Source organism: Pseudorasbora parva, chromosome 25 (genome assembly GCF_024679245.1).
Source record: "Pseudorasbora parva isolate DD20220531a chromosome 25, ASM2467924v1, whole genome shotgun sequence".
Taxonomy (NCBI): Eukaryota; Metazoa; Chordata; class Actinopteri; order Cypriniformes; family Gobionidae; genus Pseudorasbora; species Pseudorasbora parva.
In genome coordinates this window covers 16,426,409-16,445,523 of record NC_090196.1, presented here as the reverse complement: position 1 = coordinate 16,445,523, position 19,115 = coordinate 16,426,409, and the positions used below count along the sequence as shown (strand labels likewise).

The following is a 19,115-nucleotide window of genomic DNA, read 5'->3' as shown; positions in this document are numbered from 1 at the left end:
TATAGGAACTTTTTTCCCCAATAACGTTTTTCCCCCAGACCTGCTGCAGTCTGCGTTTCCATCTAAAGTACCGTAAAGATTAGTCCGGTGACGTGTGCTCAACTTTCCAGTTTCTGCTGGATTCCGTCCTCCGCATATAAGCCTGGACCTAGTTGTTGGTCCATCGGTCTTATTTTTAAACTCCATTGCTGAGTCGAATAGCAAACAACTCTAATTGCACGCACCGCAACAGACTTTTAAAAATGGTTGACATAGTTGCAGTGTAAACTCAACCAATCAGCATGTTCAGCACCCAAATCCCACCCCCAGGAATTTCTGAGCATTGAAAAAGTACTACCTCACGAGCAGAAACTTTTTGATGGGGAATTTTTTACCCGGAACTTCCTTTAGACCCTGGTACCTGCGGTTGAAACCTACTAAGTACCACCCCATTGTCCAGTGGTGGAAACGTGGCTTTAGTCTTAATATTTTGTTTAAAGCAGAGTTCCTCAAATGAAGCCCTGTAGGGGGTACCTGGACTGCAGAGTTTAGCTCCAACCATAATCAAAGATTAGGGCAAGCTAATTAAGGTTTTCAGAATTACTAGAAAAGTACAGGTAACTGAGTTTGAGCTAAACTTTGCAGGGCAGATCTGAGGAACCCTGTTTTTACTCTAATAATTAGGAACTTGCCTTTCCAAAGCACCTCTAATAAAAGACAAAAACTAACGTCCTATGTAGTCTTGGAAACACAAAATCTTGTGAAATGGCCAAATGTTTGATTCTGTTCAGCATCTCATCCATTATGAGTTCTGTTCCAAACCTGCTGAACAGAAAAAGATATTTTGAAGAATGTTTGTAACCAGAAAGTTGACGGTAGCCATTGACTTTCATAGTCTTTTATTCCTACTATGGAAGTCATTGGCTACCTTCAACTGTTTGATTATCAACATTCTTCAAAATGTTTTCTTTTGTGTTCAACACTCAAAAAATATGGGTTTGGAACAACTTAAGGGCGAGTAAATAATCTTCATTACTGGGTGAACTGTCCCTTTAAGGCATGAAAGCTTAAATCAGTTTGAAAACTTACATCCAATTATAAGGGATACCTTCATAGACATAGTCTTTCATCTTATTCAACAGGCTAAGATCACTATTTTTGGAGCACTGAGTAGTGCTTTCTTAGGAGTACCTAAAATGGCTGGGTAAAATATGTACAAATTATTATACAGTGTTAATTACAAGCTATGGTTCACTGTAACTTGTTAAAGACAGCATTTAAAATTAAACATTTTCAGAAGAAAATGTAAATGATGCTTCTCAGTACAAAACTTACCGCCATTGCAGGTGTCCAATCCTGCTCCGGTAGAGTCACTATCCTGCAGAGTTTAGCTCCAATCATAAATACACACCTGAACCAGCTAATCAAGGACTTTGGGATTACTAGAAACTTCCAAGCAAGTGTTTTGGGGTTGGCTGGAGCTAAACTCTGCAAGACATTGGCCCTCCAGCACCAGGGGTGGACACTCCTGAGCTAGGGTGTTCTTGGTAATTATTTGGGATTTGCTAGATGGTTACTTACAGGTGCAAGACTCAAACCCCAATTCTCTATAGCTACGTTTCCAGGCAACTTTACTAGGGACTTAGGGGTGGTAAATGACCAGGTGTCTAAGGGTGCTTTCACACTTGGTTTGATTGCCTGGACCGAACCACAGTTCGACAAAGAGTACCGGAGTTCACATGAACCGAACCCCAGACCACCTTTTTAAGCGTGTATGGTTCACAACGAGCTCGGAAGACCACGTTCACATCATCCAAACTAACCGAATTCTGACGTCAATCGAACCCGGGTGCGCACCAAAAATGCTAGTTTGAAAGCACCCTCAAAGAAGGTCTGAGTAAAAATGTCCCTCTCAAAAATTCCCTGCTCACGAGGTAGTACTTTTTCAAAGTTCAGGAACTTTTGGGGGTTGGGACTTGGGCACATGCTGATTGGTTAACTTCATGCAGCATTTTCATTGGTTGACATTACTACAACCACCATTTTTAAAGGTTTGTTTGCTATTCGACTCAACAATGGAGTTTAAAAAAAAATGACAGATGGACCAACAACGAGGTTCAGGATTTATTAAGCTTATATACAGAGGACTAAATCCAGTGGGAACTGGAAAGTCGAGCACAGTCCTACGTCACCGGACTAATCTTCACCATACTTTAGACAGCGGGGGTTATGACATTCTACTCCCTATATATGGCTCATGTTCCTTTTGCAATCCAAGTCTATGGGAATTTTTTTCCACCCTTTTTATTGTCTGGAGAATTTTCAAGTCTAATTGCTTAAACACCTTACAACACTACTTAATACCATTATTGTCCATAGAGTGGGATGTGTTACAGTCTGAAGTCTAATGCTTAGGCTTAGGGCTTTAAGGCAGACATCTTAAAGTGCTTGTTGAATGCCATAAAGCAGCAACCTACCAAATGAGGGCCTTTGATCGAGTGCTTCTTCCTTGTAATTTGTCCCCACTTGCGATGGCAGTCCTGTGTCTCCGCCTGTGTGTCTCAAGGTAGACCTTTTTGGCAAATGCCCGGCCACACATATCGCATGCGTGGAGGGAAAAGTTTTTTGTTACCCTAACCTCAGTGCAGGTCTCCTGGCTTCTGGTGATGGGCGGCCCCTTGATAACATTATGACTGCGAGTGACATGCGGGTTCTTGGCTGTTTGAAGGTTCTTGTCTTGTCTATTAGGTGTGAGCGGAGACTCGAGTTTGCTTGTGTTGAGCGACGTGAGTGCAGAATGCTTTCGAGTGTTGGGGGATGTTGGGGATTCTTGTTTCTTTGTTTTGGGAGATATGAGAGGATCTTGTTGACGACTGTTAGGGGAAGCTGGTGGGTCTTCTGTTTTATGCTTCCCGCTAACCTCTTCTTTTGAATTTGTTTTCTTGCTTGTGTTGTTCAAGATTGCATCAGCTGGTTTCTTCACAGCTTGGTTCTCCAAGGCAGGCATAACCTTGGCCAGATAGCGGGATGACTTCTTGTGCACCACTGTGATATGGCGGATGACGTCGCGCTTCCGGCGTGACTCGTATCTGCAGATGGGGCAGCGGTAAAACTTTATGTAGATGCTGTCATTTCCATCGGTGTGCAGCTCGGCAATGTGCTTGCCTAGGTTCTGACTAGTACTGAACTGACGTTTACACAACCAGCAGTAGATCCTCTTAAAGTCAAAACTCACGCCGTTGTTTCCCTCTTCCTCCGAAGCTTTAGAAAGAGCCGCTTTCTTTGCATAAACCTTATCTTTTCTCTCGTGCTTTGATTTGGCCTTCTGAGAGCTGTTGTCTAGAATGGGAATCTTATGAACGATTCGCATGTGCCGCCTAAGCATTAGTTGGGAGCTGTACTTGCGTTTGCACAACTTGCAGCGACAATTTGTCAGGTTGTACTGTGCCTTCTCTGGCTTGAGAGGAGAGCTTGGAGCTTTTGCTGGAGAAGGAGGTTGAGTGTCAAGTAAAAGAGGCTGGCCTGGTCTTGTGGCAATCTCCGGTGTGATCAAATCCCGCTTTAAGCCACGGTGGACCTCATCAAAGTGGCGACGAACATTGGCCTTGGTGGCAAAGGACTTTTTGCACACTGGGCAGCTCTTCCCTGGAGAAGGGGGTGGTTCAATAGGATGCTTGTCCTTCACCATAGACAGCAGGCTGGTGGGAACCGTGCGCGTCTCTGTAAATTTGCGCAGCTCCTCCATCCTCTGCCAATGCATTTTTCGGCAGTGGCGTCGCACGCTGCGTCTGGAGCTGAAGTCTTTTCCACAGAGACAGCAAGAGATCCTCATTTCTTTTATCTCAGAGGCCGCACTCTCCTCTTCTTCTTCCTCCCCTTCTGCTGGCTCAACCTTTATTAGCTCGTCGCAGCTCTGACCTTCTTTAGCAGGTGATTCTTCAGGTTCAGTTTCCATCTCATCCTCAAAATCTGACTGTTGGACCTTTTTGGGTGCCAAAATAGATTTGCGGCGATTTTTCTTCTCGGGTACTGGGATCACCGTCTCGGGGGTAGGGGCTGGGGTTTCTGGCGTTTCCTGAATTTCCACTAGTGCCACTTGTTGATACATTGCATTGGAGTTGGTCTCAATGGCCTCCATCTGAATGACATGTTTTTCTTGTTCTTTCTGTGGATAGATGGCTTGAAGAAGTTCTTTGATGGCTTGACTCTGCCCACCTTGTGAAGGCTCTACAGAAAGTAATAATGTAAAACATAAATCATGACATCATGAAACATACAACTTAACAACAATTTATTAGAATTTAAACAAAAAAAGAAATCTTTTTTCTTTTCTTTTTTTATACCAAAATTCTGTGTTTTCTGCTTGCTGGATTCCATTTAAGTAGTTCAATTAAATTTTAATAATCAAAAGACATGTCTAAATATTTGAATTCATAAAAACAACAAATCATTTTCTATTAATTCATGTCCTCATATAGTGAGGCGGCAGAGGCTGAAAACATTAAGACATCACGCATGCTTCAGTGTGTATTTTAAGTCTTTTTGTGGTTTAATATTCACACACTAGTCTATATCGTGATTTGATTAAAGTGTAAGGACCTGCTTTTTATTTATTCATCAAATTTTACAAATAATGTGAAAATCGACGCTATTCAGTAAAAATACATTTTTATGACTGGATTCGCAATTCCGTCCGCGTTTTCTACATGCCGGAAATCATAGGGCCCTAAAACATGAATGGATCTTGCCCATTCAGAACTCAATTCAAACTCAGAATTGTGCTAAGGAGTTACTAGGGCATGGCTAGGTAGTTGCTTGAGTGTTCTACTACATGCCTTTCTTTTGTGAAATTCAAAAAGAAGATTTTTTTTTAAATTCTCAGTGTTTTTGACCAAAGGAAGTCAAATGGGTTCAATGTGTGGTTCAATGTGTTTGGTTCCATTTGACTTTAAACAGTTGAAACATCCTATAAAATATATTCCTTTTGTGTTCTGCAGAATAACGCAGGCTTTTAAACACTTAGATGAATGTACAAACCATCTGACTGAGGTTGCCGGGAAAAGCAGTAGAGCTCCTTGTGAGTGACCAGATTTGGTAGACCACGGAACAGACTTCGACAGATTTTGCACTCAAATATGGTGTCAACCTCCTTCAACAGCATGTGTTTGAGTTGAGTTGTACCTGCAAAAACAGCACATGTTGAAAATTACATGTTTCATAAGCAATTATCATAAGGCTATGAGAAAACATACATTCATGCAGTGTTTCCCGCAGGATTTTATGAAACTGTGATGGGTGGACCTCAGTCCCTCTAGGGAGGTCCGGGGGCATGTAAGGACAGAAAATGTCTTGGTGCTGGCTAAATAAGAGGTTTTCATGACACGCATTTCCTCAATGATCAAAGTTCTGTGATTGAAGTACCTGAGCGAAAACACTCAATGATTTGAAGAATTCCTGACTTGGATGTCTGGAGCTGCTTTTGAAGCAGGGGTGGATCACCAGGCTCAATCGAATGCACTAAAACAGAAAACAGTGAAAGGGACATATTAGATTATAATTAATGTCAAAAAAATCCACTAAAGTCTTCACTTGAAGTTTCACCATTCAGGTATGGGGACAGCAAAGGGTTTATATCTGTTGCAGGGGCAAAGGGGTAAGGGTGGAGCAAGACACCACATGGTAGCAGGCAGAGCCGGCCCAGCCACTAAGCGACCCTTGCAATTGCAAAGGGCCCCGTGGCCTGCAGAGGGCCCCCTAGAGAGCGCACGCACCTCGCCTCATCTGTTTGGGGAGGTGTTTATTATATTCGAAGCGCAGACTGGGTGCAGGCGTGATGAGACGTCATGCTCGGCCAGATTCGCCTCGAGATTCTTCGGTTGCGGAGCCGCACGCAAAGTTACAAAATTTGACGTGCACACCGCCAAGCGAAATTGGGTCTCGCGCACTCCTCCTTGACGCAATTTTTGCCGCGCTCGTGCGGACGCGTCAAGTATAAACAAGGCTTAAAGCTACACTGAAGTTGGCCGTTTGATAAATGCAAGTTAATTCTTCAGTTCAATATTTGTGTCTAAAAAAGGCACATAAGTTCCTGTAGAGATAGCAATACACATTGTCCTTTTTTTTTTGCCAAATAAATGAAAGCATGTCATCAATTTCTTTCTCTTGTTGTATCAAAATCTCACCTAGCTTTCCTCAGAGATAGTCAAGTTCAGTTTGTGCATGATTACATGATATAACAATTGTGTTAATACTGTATCCTGAATTGTGGATAAGTAAGCTATATATCATATTATGCTGAAGTAAATTTCTGGAGTGTTAACAAGTAAAAGCAAAAACAACAACAACAACCGTACAGAACGTAAAAACCGTGTCTATAAAGCCTTGATATGAACCGTGGCTTTTTTGTGAACCGTGCCACCGCTAATGTATGTACCTAAAGCAGTTTTCATCAATTTTATTTATTGCTTTTGGTATTTATTCAAGTGTATTTTTTGTTAACAGACTGAGAGTCCATTGCTTTTCTTGTTTTTTGGTTGTTTTGTTAATTTATTGTGGATATTTAAAATGTTTTCCGTATCAGAGTCTTTAGAGATAAAAGTTTATTGATCTTTAAAAAAGGTGTACCTGCATTATTATGCCATTATCATTATTTTAGATGAAAATGGGTTTAGAACGAAAAATCTTATCATTTATCGCAATAATTTCTTGACCAATTTATTGTCCAGCAAAATTTGTTATCGTGTGCTGTTTTTGCCTTTTAAAACTCTGGTGTCAATTAAAATGTTTCTTTGATGGTCAGTGAAAATCACTTTATCAGTCTTTTTATTCAGCAAGTTCATCCGTGTGTGTTCATTGTACTGCACTGCCATTCAGCTCAGTGGTATCATAATTTTCCTGTTAGACATCAAACATGAAACTCAACTCAAGAACTCAAGGTCTTTTATTGACGTTCTGTACATGTTGCCACATAAGAACGAAATACGTACTCAGGACCAGCAGCGTAAAAAAAAGATAATTATCATACAGTAGGCTACATAGAATAATTAAAACATAATTTAATAGACTACAAAATTTTAAAGTAACATAGTAGATATATGTACAGTATAGTTATAAGGTAGTCATTGCTTTTCTTTAGGCCTTACTTAAAACGGTCAAGGGCCTCCAACCAAATTTTGCTTAGGGCCCCCAAAGGTCTAGGGCCGGCTCTGGTAGCAGGTTAAGTGCGCTACAGCTAATTCAAACAAAAAGCCGGGGAGTGCCTGCTCATGTGCCCGTGGAACTACTGTGCCCTCCTGCATTTCTGCCTTTCATTTGCATTTTATTTTGAATAAAAGCCACGTGTCTTTACTCACCTACACATGACGCCAGCTTTAGTGCATGACAGAAGGATGGACTACATACATACAGACCATGGATAATAATTATACAAATGAACTCACTGCTTATATAATTGTATTCTGACTATAATTATTGCAAATGTACGAAAAAAGTAGAATTATTATCACGAACTGACATAAAATTGTTTGCTCACCAGCCACTGTGGTTAGTGGTTTTCCAAAGTTACTAGCCACACAACATTTTCACTGGCCACAGTTTTGACCATGATGCCATGGGGACCAACTGCCATATAGATATTAGTGATCTCATAATTTGGCAGCAGGTATATTAGGCTGCGGTCACTTTAAGACCTGATGCACCGATCCATTATACTGTAACACATGCATTTTCTTTACATTTTACATTCACTTAAAGGGATAGTCTACCCAAAAATGAAAATGATTTCATAATTTACTCACCCTCAAGCCATTCAAGGTGTATTTGAAATTCTTCTTTCAGATGAATACAATCGAAGTTCTATATAATAATAAAAAACTTGTTCTGGCTAATCAAAGCTTTATAATGGCAGTCAATGGCAGCCCAACATTTGAAGCTCACAAAAGGGATTTTATCCATTATAAATAATCCATTACAAAAGTAATTCACACAGCTCCCGGAGGCTTAATAAAGGTCTTCTGAAGTGAATCGATTAGTTTGTGTTAGAATAATATCCAGCAAAGCCTCTTAAAGTTCAAAGCGCTTACGCTTCGTCCGACGTCATCCTGGTGGCTGTTGTGCTTTTTCCATAAACTGAATACGGAAGACGGTCCGCCGGCAGCTAGATATTTTACATTATAAAAATAAATAAATATGGATAATTTTCTTACAAAAACTTTAGAAGGCCTTTATTAACCTCCTGGAACCGTAGGGATTACTTTTATGATGGATTGATGCACTTTATAAAGCTTGGAAGAGCCAGGACATTTTTTAATAAAACTCTGATTGTATTCGTCTGAAAGAAAAATGTCATATACACCTAGGATGACTTAAGGGAGAGTAAATCATGGGGTTATTTACATTTTTGGGTGAACTATCCCTTTAAGACATAACTGACTGTGTTTATGTGAATACTCGCCAAGACTGGCATTTTGACATTATTATTGTGTATTTGACTGTTTAAGCGCAATGAGAAGTGAAAAATAAAAATAACCCTTTATGTGCGCACTTTGGGTGCGAGCACATAATCTGCGTGAAGAAGTAAAATTCTGCACAATACGTGCAATCCCATGCTGAAATTTCACCAACGATATTAATCCGGAGCAAATGAAATGAGAGAATGAGGGGAGGTGGTTTGTGTGTCAACGCACTGTCGGAGAGATGTGAGAGCAAGAAAGCGCAGCTGGTATCGTGTATCTACTCTGCAGAAAATGAGTATAGGAAGCATTTCAGAGATTTCAGTATCGACATAACGTAAAAACGTGTTTATATTTTGGCCAACACTACATTGCACTGTTTGTTATTTCAGATGGCTTTTTAAAAGACTACAATTGAAAAATATTACATATAAAATTCAACCCGCCCTGATTATTATGTAAATGCAGTAGAAGGAAAACGAGCTTTAAAACAAAAATCTTCTATTCTATTAGATTAGTATTTTTTCTAAACTATTTATATATAATTTCATAGTGCATAATGGCAATTAATCTATGTATGGAATCTTTGCTTTATAGCTTTCAAATAAAACAGTCTGTTTTGTGTTTTTTTTTGTGTGTGTGTGTTTTTTAACTTCTAGATGAAACTATTTAGAGTTTAGTTATCAAAGACATGTCCAACAAAGACTAAAGGCCAGACCCGAGGCCAGGACAAATAAAATAGTAGATCTATTTTCCAACAGACACAAGCATCTTTTGGTTTGCAACACTCCATTATTCTTTTGTACACCTGCAAGACTATCATTTCTCCTTAGGCAACTCTTAAGTACATCGATAGTAGTTATTTCAACTTCCTGTTATTTTCTTCCCATGGATGTCTACCAACTAAAGAGTCACCAGTATAATCTGCAGGGACTTTTGAGGATGTGTAAATTACACCTTCTCATCTGACACCAGGTGTCTGTAAGTTATGGAGCACATTTTATTAACTATGAGAACTCATGAGAATATTACATTAATTAAACAAACTATTTAAAACCATCTCTCTACAGTTTGCCAACATACTTTTTTTTAATTTAAATACATTCCACATTTCACAGAGCATTAGCAGGGAAATGTTACTATAATACATTTGTTGTGTCAAAGTGTAAACTAAAAAAGTTATTAAAGGGAAGAACAATTCATGACTTTTTTTTAAAGTCGACATTTATGAGATAAAAGTTAATTTGACGTCGACTAGTCACTGATGACGTCATTAACGAACAAATAAGCCTGAACCTCGAGCTGAGACTCGAACCTGGGTTTTCTTGTTCACAGATGTGGCATATGACAGCTTATACATAACAGCTTTTTGTCTTCAGCCATTTTGTCTGTGTCATTATATTTGTCACAGATTTCTGCTCGTTCTACATCTGACAGTCGCCTGCAGTCCTTTTGGTGTGTTCAGGTGCTGTTATTTTCCCCGACGCGAGGCAACAACACAGTCCGCTTTTATCAGCGCTAGTTCTTTGGCGAGGGTTTGGTGTGTCCCTACCTTAAGAAATAAATGCTAGAACTTTTCAGTTTCTAAGCTATTTTATTGAAAAATCACAGAACAGTGTTGACAATACTTTCTGCACTACTGAATGAATCTGTGCGCGCAATCTGCGAGCTACTGTCCGTGTGTGTGCGTTACAATGCAGCAGCGCATTAGTTTAGAATGGCAATTAACTTGCGTTTACATCCAGATGGTATAATAAAACATGTCTTGTGGAGCACTGAGTATGCATTTATTTGTCGTTTAAAACGGTTTGGTTTGTTGCGCCCTCTATAGGCCATGATAGCAATTAGTCGACGTCACGCTTAAAGTGTTAATTAAGATCATTTAAGTCGACTAGTTGTTGCACAGAGTCTGTTCAACCCCTAGATGCAGGTTTAAACTTTTGTTGAGAATTTTAAAAGATTAAATAGACAATTACATCAATCCTTCTTCCAAAACGTGTTTTTATTTTAGATCGGGCGAGTTTTCTAGGGAAATTACACACATATATCACCCACCCATGTGAGTCTCCTCATATCTGTAAATAGAGAAAAGTTTGAAGTGTGTATAGTGTGGGAGTGGCAAAGGTTAGTTGTTAGCAGCAAAATCTCGAACCTCTGGGGAATCACCCATTTTAAATAAACGCTGAACAGAGGAGTCTGCTCGCAAAAATAGAACGCGACGGAGCTCGTAGTAAAACAAGAATCAACATTAGTTTGGATTTCTGTAGATGGCGAGGACTGAGGGATTTGAAATGGTGTTTTATTACACAACAGGAGAGTAAGGTATTTTTTTGAACATAAACTTTCATAACATCATTATCTATTGTAAAGGCTCATTTCATTATGATTTCTGTAGCGCTGGAATTTATTTTCAAGGAAATACAGCATCTGTTAATGGGCAGCGACAATAACGTCTTAAAGGCAGTGTATATTAGCCTGGATGCCAGCCGAACTTAACCCGCCCACAACATTTTTAGGTCGGGCAATTCGGTCTGGCATTGCTCCATAGAGGAGTAATTATCTCCGAACAGAAACTGTTCGGACCAATAAAATCATCAGGGCGGGCTTTAGATGATGACGGACAGATGATCAACAGTACCGTAATCATGCACGTCATCAAAGGAGCTTGGATTATATTTACTCGAATCCTAAACGGAGAGCTTGTTTATATATGCATTCACCTTCATAATTTCTCTCAAAGATGATGATCATGTTGGGTAAGTACTCTGTGTATCAATAAATTCTTTTATTTTTTTTACAACACCGGCAAAGATCGTTTATTCCAGCGCGTGTGCAGACTGGGTTGCCAACAAAAGTTTTTACAACAAAATCCGCCAACTACTAGCCCTAAACTTCTCGCTCCGGGGGAAAAATGGTGTTTGGGGGGGTAAAATGTGTGTTATTTTGGCAAGGTGGCCAGCTAAAATTCGCACTCATGGGTCTATATAATCACATAATAGTCGCTTCAACCCGCGGACATAGAAAACAACCGCGGAAAAAAATGTGGACTTGGCAAACAGTGCAGTTGAACTCTGTCTGTTGACATTTGACAATGCGTCACTTCGTTGCTCTGATTGATTTGCTCCATTGGGCGGTGATTATGAGGCGTGTTTCAACCTACAAAGGTCTATCCAATTGATGTCTTTCCTGGTTCGGTTGAAACACGCCTCATAATCACAGCCCAATGGAGCAGTTTCAGACTCATATTTTGACTAGAATTGAGTATGACCACGTCAGGCTAAGTGTATATAAGATTGTGGCCAAAACTGGTACTGCAATCACTTTCAAATGACTGTGGAGTGGTGTATCCCCTCTCCCTCTCCCCCTTCCCCCTAACTCAAGGTGGCCAGATTGGCTGCAGGATCGAGCAGGAGCATTTGTAGCTGCAGCTGTGGTAACTAGAACAGATCTGGCAACCCGGATTCTGAAACACTACTGACTTTGTGATTAGTCGATAGGTGGAGGGTGGAGCTTCAGGCCAAAACACAACATGTCAACATCAGTTGAGGGCTGCAACAACAACTTTTAAATGACAATATCCTGGCCGGACTACTGTTGTCTTTGTATTTGAAATGAACATGATTTCTTAATGTCTAGTGACATATCAGGGCCACTTTATGATGAATTGAAATACATTTCTTACATACAGTTCTTTTAAGCCTAGTAGTGAATGTTTTATGAACAGTAGGGTAGCTATATTCATCCGGAGAGCCGAAGCACAACCAAAACAATGTTTTTCTAAAAAAAAATGCATGTAGTTCGGTTTCGTTTTTTTAATGCTAGAGGGCCAAAAGTTGCTTGGTGTACCTTTAAATAAAGGAAAACGTATAAACAACATTTGCTTCTAGAATATTTGAGACTTTTAAACATTGCATTTATTCCATTTAGTGGCACGGGTGGCTAATTCATGGTCATTTATTCATTCATATTCACTTGTGTTTACACCTCAAATTCAGCAGCTCTGAATAATTAGAGGGGTAACTACTAAATATTTATAGCCACCTCTTTTTGCATCGAAAGCCCATCCTGATTCTTTTCAACAGGAAAGATTTGACTGTGTATCTGACCATCAACTAGTATACGTGACTCTCTCAGTCTTTATTTATGGGCATAAATTACTTTAAAGACAACAACTTCAGGTCACTGAAATTAGCAGGACTGTAGAACACAAATTACAACCCGCTGAGCTAGAAATCTTATTCCAGTATCGATAATTATGGAAATATGTGGTAAACACATTGGAATGTGATTGTTCTACATTAACAACCAAGTCGCCACAAGACATTGCATTTAAATCGAACTACATTGATAGATCTTTGCAATAAATGTGTAGAGAAGGCATAAATCTGGATTTCACAATGCATGTGGGTTGAAAACTAACTTCGATTATGCACAGATATCACCAAGAAGGAATAACACAACCAACCTCAAATTATCAATACAATTATTGTTAAATACATTCAAACCCTGAAAGTCTAGATGAAACCAGCTTTCTCAGTTCATTTTACTCCTGTAATGTGATGTACTTTATGTAGGCGGGAGTTGATTTTAACCATTTAGAATTGATTGGATATTAAAAAGTGGGCGTTGCATACAAGAATGCAGCCAAAAATAAGAGCATTTTGGAACGTCAGCCCAAAAGGAAACTTTTGTTTCCACCTTTGGATTAACTTGCTCTGACAAATGGTGCACAATAAAAGCAGGAATGTGTATTTAAAAAGGAAACAGGGTCAGTTTTGATTTCATGTTGACTTTAAGGTGCTGAGTTCCCACCTGGATTTTTGCCACAGGGCTCTTGAGGGGTTTCTGTTGTTTGGCAACTGCAGGCCTGAAGAGTCTCAGTCTGGCAGCATTTGTCACTGGTCAGGCTTCCCTGATCTTCACTGTTAGTAGACTCCATCCTTTATGAACTTAAAAGACAAATCAAAAAGTTAATCAGTGGAGCGATTTCTTTTGAATGCTTTAAATGGTGGAATTACTTTATTCCTACATGCCTCCCAAAACACCAACAAGTTCTCCAGCAGAAGATTACAATTCAAAACTCGGCTATAAATTATATACACCCAATTAGAAAACTTTGCTTGGTTGAAGTTACGCAGGTACAAAGACAAACAGACATTACTGTCGCTGTGATGATCGTGTGATGATGAAGACCTTTCACTGCACATTTACCAAGGAAATAAATGTCAAGATGAGGCATTACGGTAATGTGCTAAAAAGGACAAAACAATATGAATTATGGAAATGTCTGCCATGCATCAAACAAACATCATAATTGCCCAGATGTAATGGAAAGAATGATATGGGACAAACTAAAATGAGATTGCATTCTTAATCCCAAAGCTTTTAAATATTAATATATTAAAGCCCCCTTTACAAAATCATGTCCACACAAACTTGTATGTAAGTCAAATTAGTCTAAATTTGAAATGTAGATTACTGAAACTTTCACAAAACCGACAACTACACACACATCAGAGAGGAAATACCAAATAATCTGAATGTTAGCATCCAATGCACTTACAGAAATGTATAATGTTTAATATAGCTTGTGGCAAAATACCATAGTACATAACTACATTCTGTTACTACAGGGTAAACTGGTTTAAAATGTCATAAAAATGGCCATGGAGAATGTAGCTATTATGATTTTAAGTAATGACAAACATGAACAGATTTTAGCTTAACATATATAGCAGGCTATACATTTCATAGTTATATTTAATTTCAAAAGTTGCAGTTCACTCAACAGTCTTGTGGCATGACAAGTGCTTGACTTTTCAAGTAAACTTTCTCTTTATTGTCGTAACTGTAGTATTTGGGCACTATACCATGGTAAACCATGGTACCATGTCGAAACGTGTATTGATGTGCTTAGGCGTGTACCGTTGTGTTTTTCGTTTTTAAAGTGCTCATACTAGCACAAATGAAATCTATAATCTGTTGTGTTATGATTCTGAAGGACATACACCTGACCGCACTGCCAGTGTCCTGCCCAAACATTCGCGAGGCAGGAAGTCGCGAGCGGTGCACGAAAGAACACGTGTCCGTGGGCAACTACACAAATGAACATAATTATGCTTCATAATACCACCACAACGCTTTAATATAACACAATTCGGTTGATGGAAGGCACGTGTTTTCGGTACAAGTCGTATAGTAGAGACAATATCAATAAGACGCGTGCACATCTTAGTATCAGGGTGTGCTCGTGCCTGAATAAGAACTTTGCAAACTTCATAACAATTGAAAAATTACCGATAAACACTAAAACGTGATATCCGCGTGCGAGACCGAGCACAACAACCGAGAACGTGTTGAAATGACCATCAGCACCCAAAAGCATCAGAGACACTTGGCCACGTGACCGGAAAAAATAATAATTTAAAATAATAGGCACACGATCTTTGCAAGTCCCTCCTGAAGCATTGAGATAAAACCCATTAAAGTCATTAAATGCTTTGCATAATAAAACTGGAAATAATAAAATAATCGGAACATCGTATGCTTGTTAAAAAACGTTGTGTCACATAGGCTCGCGAGTAGACTCACCGGACAAAACAAAAACAAAAATCAGTTTTACCGATCGACCCATTAACATATAGTTAAAGAATAACCCCCCAGTTTTAAACTGCGAAAAATGCACATCTTTAAAAACGAACTCACGTTCACCCATCAAAACACATGGGTCCACAAGGGGCCAAATGTGAACAACGTGAAAAGTTGATACCCACATTTAGCAGAGACACTCTCCAAACCGAAGCACAAACATCCCACAGGAACGTTTGGATGACGAGGACTGGCATATTTACATCAGTTTGCGCGTTTGACTGACTTATGATGAGAGATTGTGGATGCATGTGTGCGGGAACGCGCGAAGCCATTGGCTGCACGAGCATCACCAAGTCCACAGAGGCTAAAAAGAGGCATCTGACCAGCAAAAAGAGAGTGTACCCTAGACTATCCCTCAGATAACATCTAAAACTGTGTGTTTGCGTTATTCGTTGCTTTCAGTGCCGTTCCAAAACCTGTTGGAATAGCCTGGGTTTGCGTTCTCCCCTATGCGCAATTTAGACTCGTCGTGGCGCATACACACTTCATTTAGCCAAACTGTTTAAAAATGTAAGCGCAGGTTATATCGCCGTGTTTTTTCGGATATTCGGGCTATTTAGCGTTTTCGTGAAGCAATTTGCATCGCTCCATTATTCTGTAAATCTCTTTTACACGGTTACATTGTCAGGCCAAATCTCCTCTATTGCGGACCACAATGGGCCAGATTAACTTGATGGAGAAGGAGAGCCCATGTGCAGAATGGAGCTTTAAAGCGAAATGAGAAGGACCGATGCTTACCAGGGAGTGAGTGCGGCGTAAAGGCGGGCTGACGCGAGAGGCTGATACAAAAGACGACGTTGCCACTAACTTGCTGTGCTTTCCGAGCACAAACCCCACACAATATGTAATCGCGTCCTCAAACAGTGACAAACCGAACACATTCGAGAGGATTTGCCCGATTACAAGACACGTCCGAATGATAAAGTGCTGCGCTTTGCGGCGCTGTGCCATCTTCCCGAAGCCGCTTTGGCGCACAGGTCTGGTGACCCTTCCGCCTTTACGCGTCCTCTCCTCTTCGGTGTTTTGTTATGAAGTGCCATATTCACTCCCAAGTAGGCCCGTGGACTTGCTCTATCTCTGCGGGCAGTCGTGGCGAGTCCGAATCAACTCTCGCTCGAATTTAAGCGCCCAGAACAAGTGCGTTTTCCCCGGTCGCACAGCCAGCTCGAACGGTGACGCCATTTTCTGTTAAGAACAACCACGCTCGCGCAGGATAGGAAACGACACTGGCCCGCTGCACGATTCCGGGCCCGAGTGGGCAACTCCCGCGGTTGAAATAAGCCGAGATGTGTTCGCAGAGTTCTTACCTTTTGGAAAAACGACGCTGGCTTTCGAGTTCGGATGGTCGGACGCGGTCCGGAGGTTGTTTCTCTCGCCTCTCGCGCTGACGCTGCCCTCTCGGAAGCTGCCTTTGTGCACCGCGAGGACCTCTCGGCGGAGAAGCGGCTGTTGCGCAAAGGTGCAATGGATGTTCGAGACCACCAAAATGTGGCACCCGATGTTGTCGCCGGGTTGGTGCTTTACATCTGACCCCCCACAACCCCTACCACTAACTGAGGAAATTAACGACCCGTTTTAAATTCACACACCAAGATAAAACCGTTGCAAATGCAGCGACCCAAACCCAAATTTAAGCCAAATCAGTCCTGTTTTTGGCGATTAAGACAGCGAATTTATGCGAATAAAAAAAAAAAAAAAAGTTTTAATAAAAACTATCCTTCCCAAATGACACATTATGAAATTTAATCTATATTTTAAATCATTTTTAAGTGATTCTACAATTAGGTAACTTTTAACTAGCCAAGCTGAAATCTAGAAAGAAAAAAAGAAAAAAAAACTTAAGTTTGTTTGTTAAACATTTATTTGTTGTGGAATAAAACCAGGCCTTGATCAACCTTCAAGTAGCTTTTCATTTTCTGCTGTTGTGGATTGTTGATGTTGTGTGGTGGTAATGACATCATGGGGATGATTGGATTTGCAAAAACAATAAATGCGTTATAAAACTATATAATGTATATACAAAACAAAATAATGTGTGAATTAGATTTCAGAATTTGTTTATGAATTAAAATAATAAAAAAGTTTTGGTACACTGTAAAAAGCGATCAGTTTGACGTAACAAAAAAAAAGTAAGGAAACCCATTGCTTTAAAATGATAAAGTAATAAACTTAAGTTATGTGAATTTGACAACTTATTTTTTTTCAATTTGCATGAAGTTTATTTACTTAATAATTTCAAGGTAAATGGGTTGCCTCACTTTTTTAAGTTAACTCAGCAGATCACATTTACATTGTAATGACAACTAAACCATAAGATCATTACAAAATTAATGACATTTCTGTTTTCCAAACTCTCAAGAGATGTGCTTTCCTGTCAGTTATTGTTTAACCCCCAAAATCATAACCACCCAAAAACTTTTTGTGTTAGTAATGACAAAAGACTGTAAATATATGCGGTTGCTTTTATTAATTAAACTCTACATACATTGTAAAAAAGTGTTGTTTCAAATTTTAAAAAGTAAGTGATTGTGCTGCAATTGAGTTTTGTCAACTCAAATTCACTTAGTACAACTTCCTATTTTAAGTTGATTAAACGTAACATTTTAAGGTAGCACGAACACTTACTTTTTTAAGTTGAAACAACTATTTTATTTTATAGTGTATTTAAATGTGAATCATTTAAAATATTTTAAAAGGATTTAAGAAAAAATGTACATTTAAAAGGGAAATTATGAGGTCTGGGTAAGAGACGTGCCCAAAATATAGAGAAACTGCAGATGTAATATTTTACATTTTACAATGCTCTTAAACATAAAAGTAAAGGATCGAAAAAAAAATTTAATTCTAAAATGGTTGTTTTTAAAAAAAGTTTTTATCATTATTTTTATTTAATTTGGGCCATGACAGTTTGCGATTTTAGTGTCGGTTTTAAAGGGATAGTTCACCCAAATGTTTTTTAAATATTCATCCTCAAGCCATAGGCAAATACAATCTGAGTTATATATATATAAAAAAATCCTGGCTAATCCAAGCATTATAATGGCAGTGAATGGCAGTCCAAGGGGTTAATAAAGGCCTTCTGAAACACACCGATGGGTTTTTGTGTGGATTACTTCTATTATGGGTGGATGCACTTTTTTGGGCTTCAAATTTTGGTCTACCATTCACTGCCATTGTAAAGCTTGGAAAAGCCAGGACATTTTTTATATAACTCTGATTGTATTTGTCTGAAAGAAGAATGTCATGTACACCTAGGATGACTTGAGGGTGAGTAAATCATTGGCTAATTTTCATTTTTGGGTGAACTATCCCTTTAAGTCTGGTTAAAAACAAAGTCATAGCCTGTAATCACTGTAAAAGGTATCACTGAAAGGACTTTACAACTACTCAGAACACACCTCAGATGCATTCACAATTTTGAACTGTTGCCACCAAAATTAGCATAACATTGTTCTTCCCATTGAACTGGTAATGTAAGCAGTTCTCGGTCACTCTCTCCCCTGGGCTTTTGCATCTTTTCAGTGTAATTACACTGACAACTTTTGATTAAATGTACTCAAAAGTAAATTGGTGATGATAAATGTGATACTTGTGTAGTTTATGTTTTTCCACATCAGTAAGAAATTATCATGCATAGTATAAAATATCAAACCAAGTGGCACTGCAAATAAATGCTGCTAAACAAACTCACTTTTACTAGCCAATTTGCGGTTTAACCCTGCTGTTTGGTGATTTTTAGTGGGTGTATGAAGTCAGTTGCCCTCAAATCCACACAGGTTAAGAGTAACCTCAGGTTTAGAGAATCACATTTACTATCAACATGATCCACGGATGCCTCACAATACTTTTTCACAATCGGTTGCCTTAAATATTTTAAGCTAAGAAATTCAAGTAAGCAGAACTTGCAGATTTTTTTTTTTTTGTAATCATACATTTGAATCACTTAGAACTTGAAATATTTGAGTAAACAAATTCATACATTTAATCTAAAAATAAGTAATCTTCCATTTTTAGTAGTGGAAGCTTTAATTCAAT

At 39.2% G+C, this 19,115-nt stretch overlaps 1 protein-coding gene across 4 annotated transcripts in view; it reads right to left on the bottom strand.

Annotated features, from left to right (window-relative positions):
• Positions 1–16,685, bottom strand: part of znf800a (zinc finger protein 800a) — an 18,492-nt gene extending 1,807 nt beyond the window's left edge. Inside the window, exons 1-5 of one of the 4 annotated variants that reach the window (XM_067436738.1) lie at positions 16,388–16,682; positions 13,242–13,378; positions 5,401–5,496; positions 5,017–5,160; positions 2,457–4,206 (exon numbers count right to left, since the gene is read on the bottom strand). In XM_067436738.1, coding sequence (XP_067292839.1) covers positions 2,457–4,206; positions 5,017–5,160; positions 5,401–5,496; positions 13,242–13,368 — 2,117 coding nt within the window. In that variant the 5' untranslated portion in view covers positions 13,369–13,378; positions 16,388–16,682. Of the gene's footprint in view, positions 1–2,452; positions 4,207–5,016; positions 5,161–5,400; positions 5,497–13,241; positions 13,379–15,202; positions 15,321–15,818; positions 16,275–16,387 lie in introns of those variants that run through there. The other 3 variants (XM_067436735.1, XM_067436736.1, XM_067436737.1) reach the window with 3 other exon arrangements.
• Positions 16,686–19,115: the final 2,430 nt, after the last annotated feature.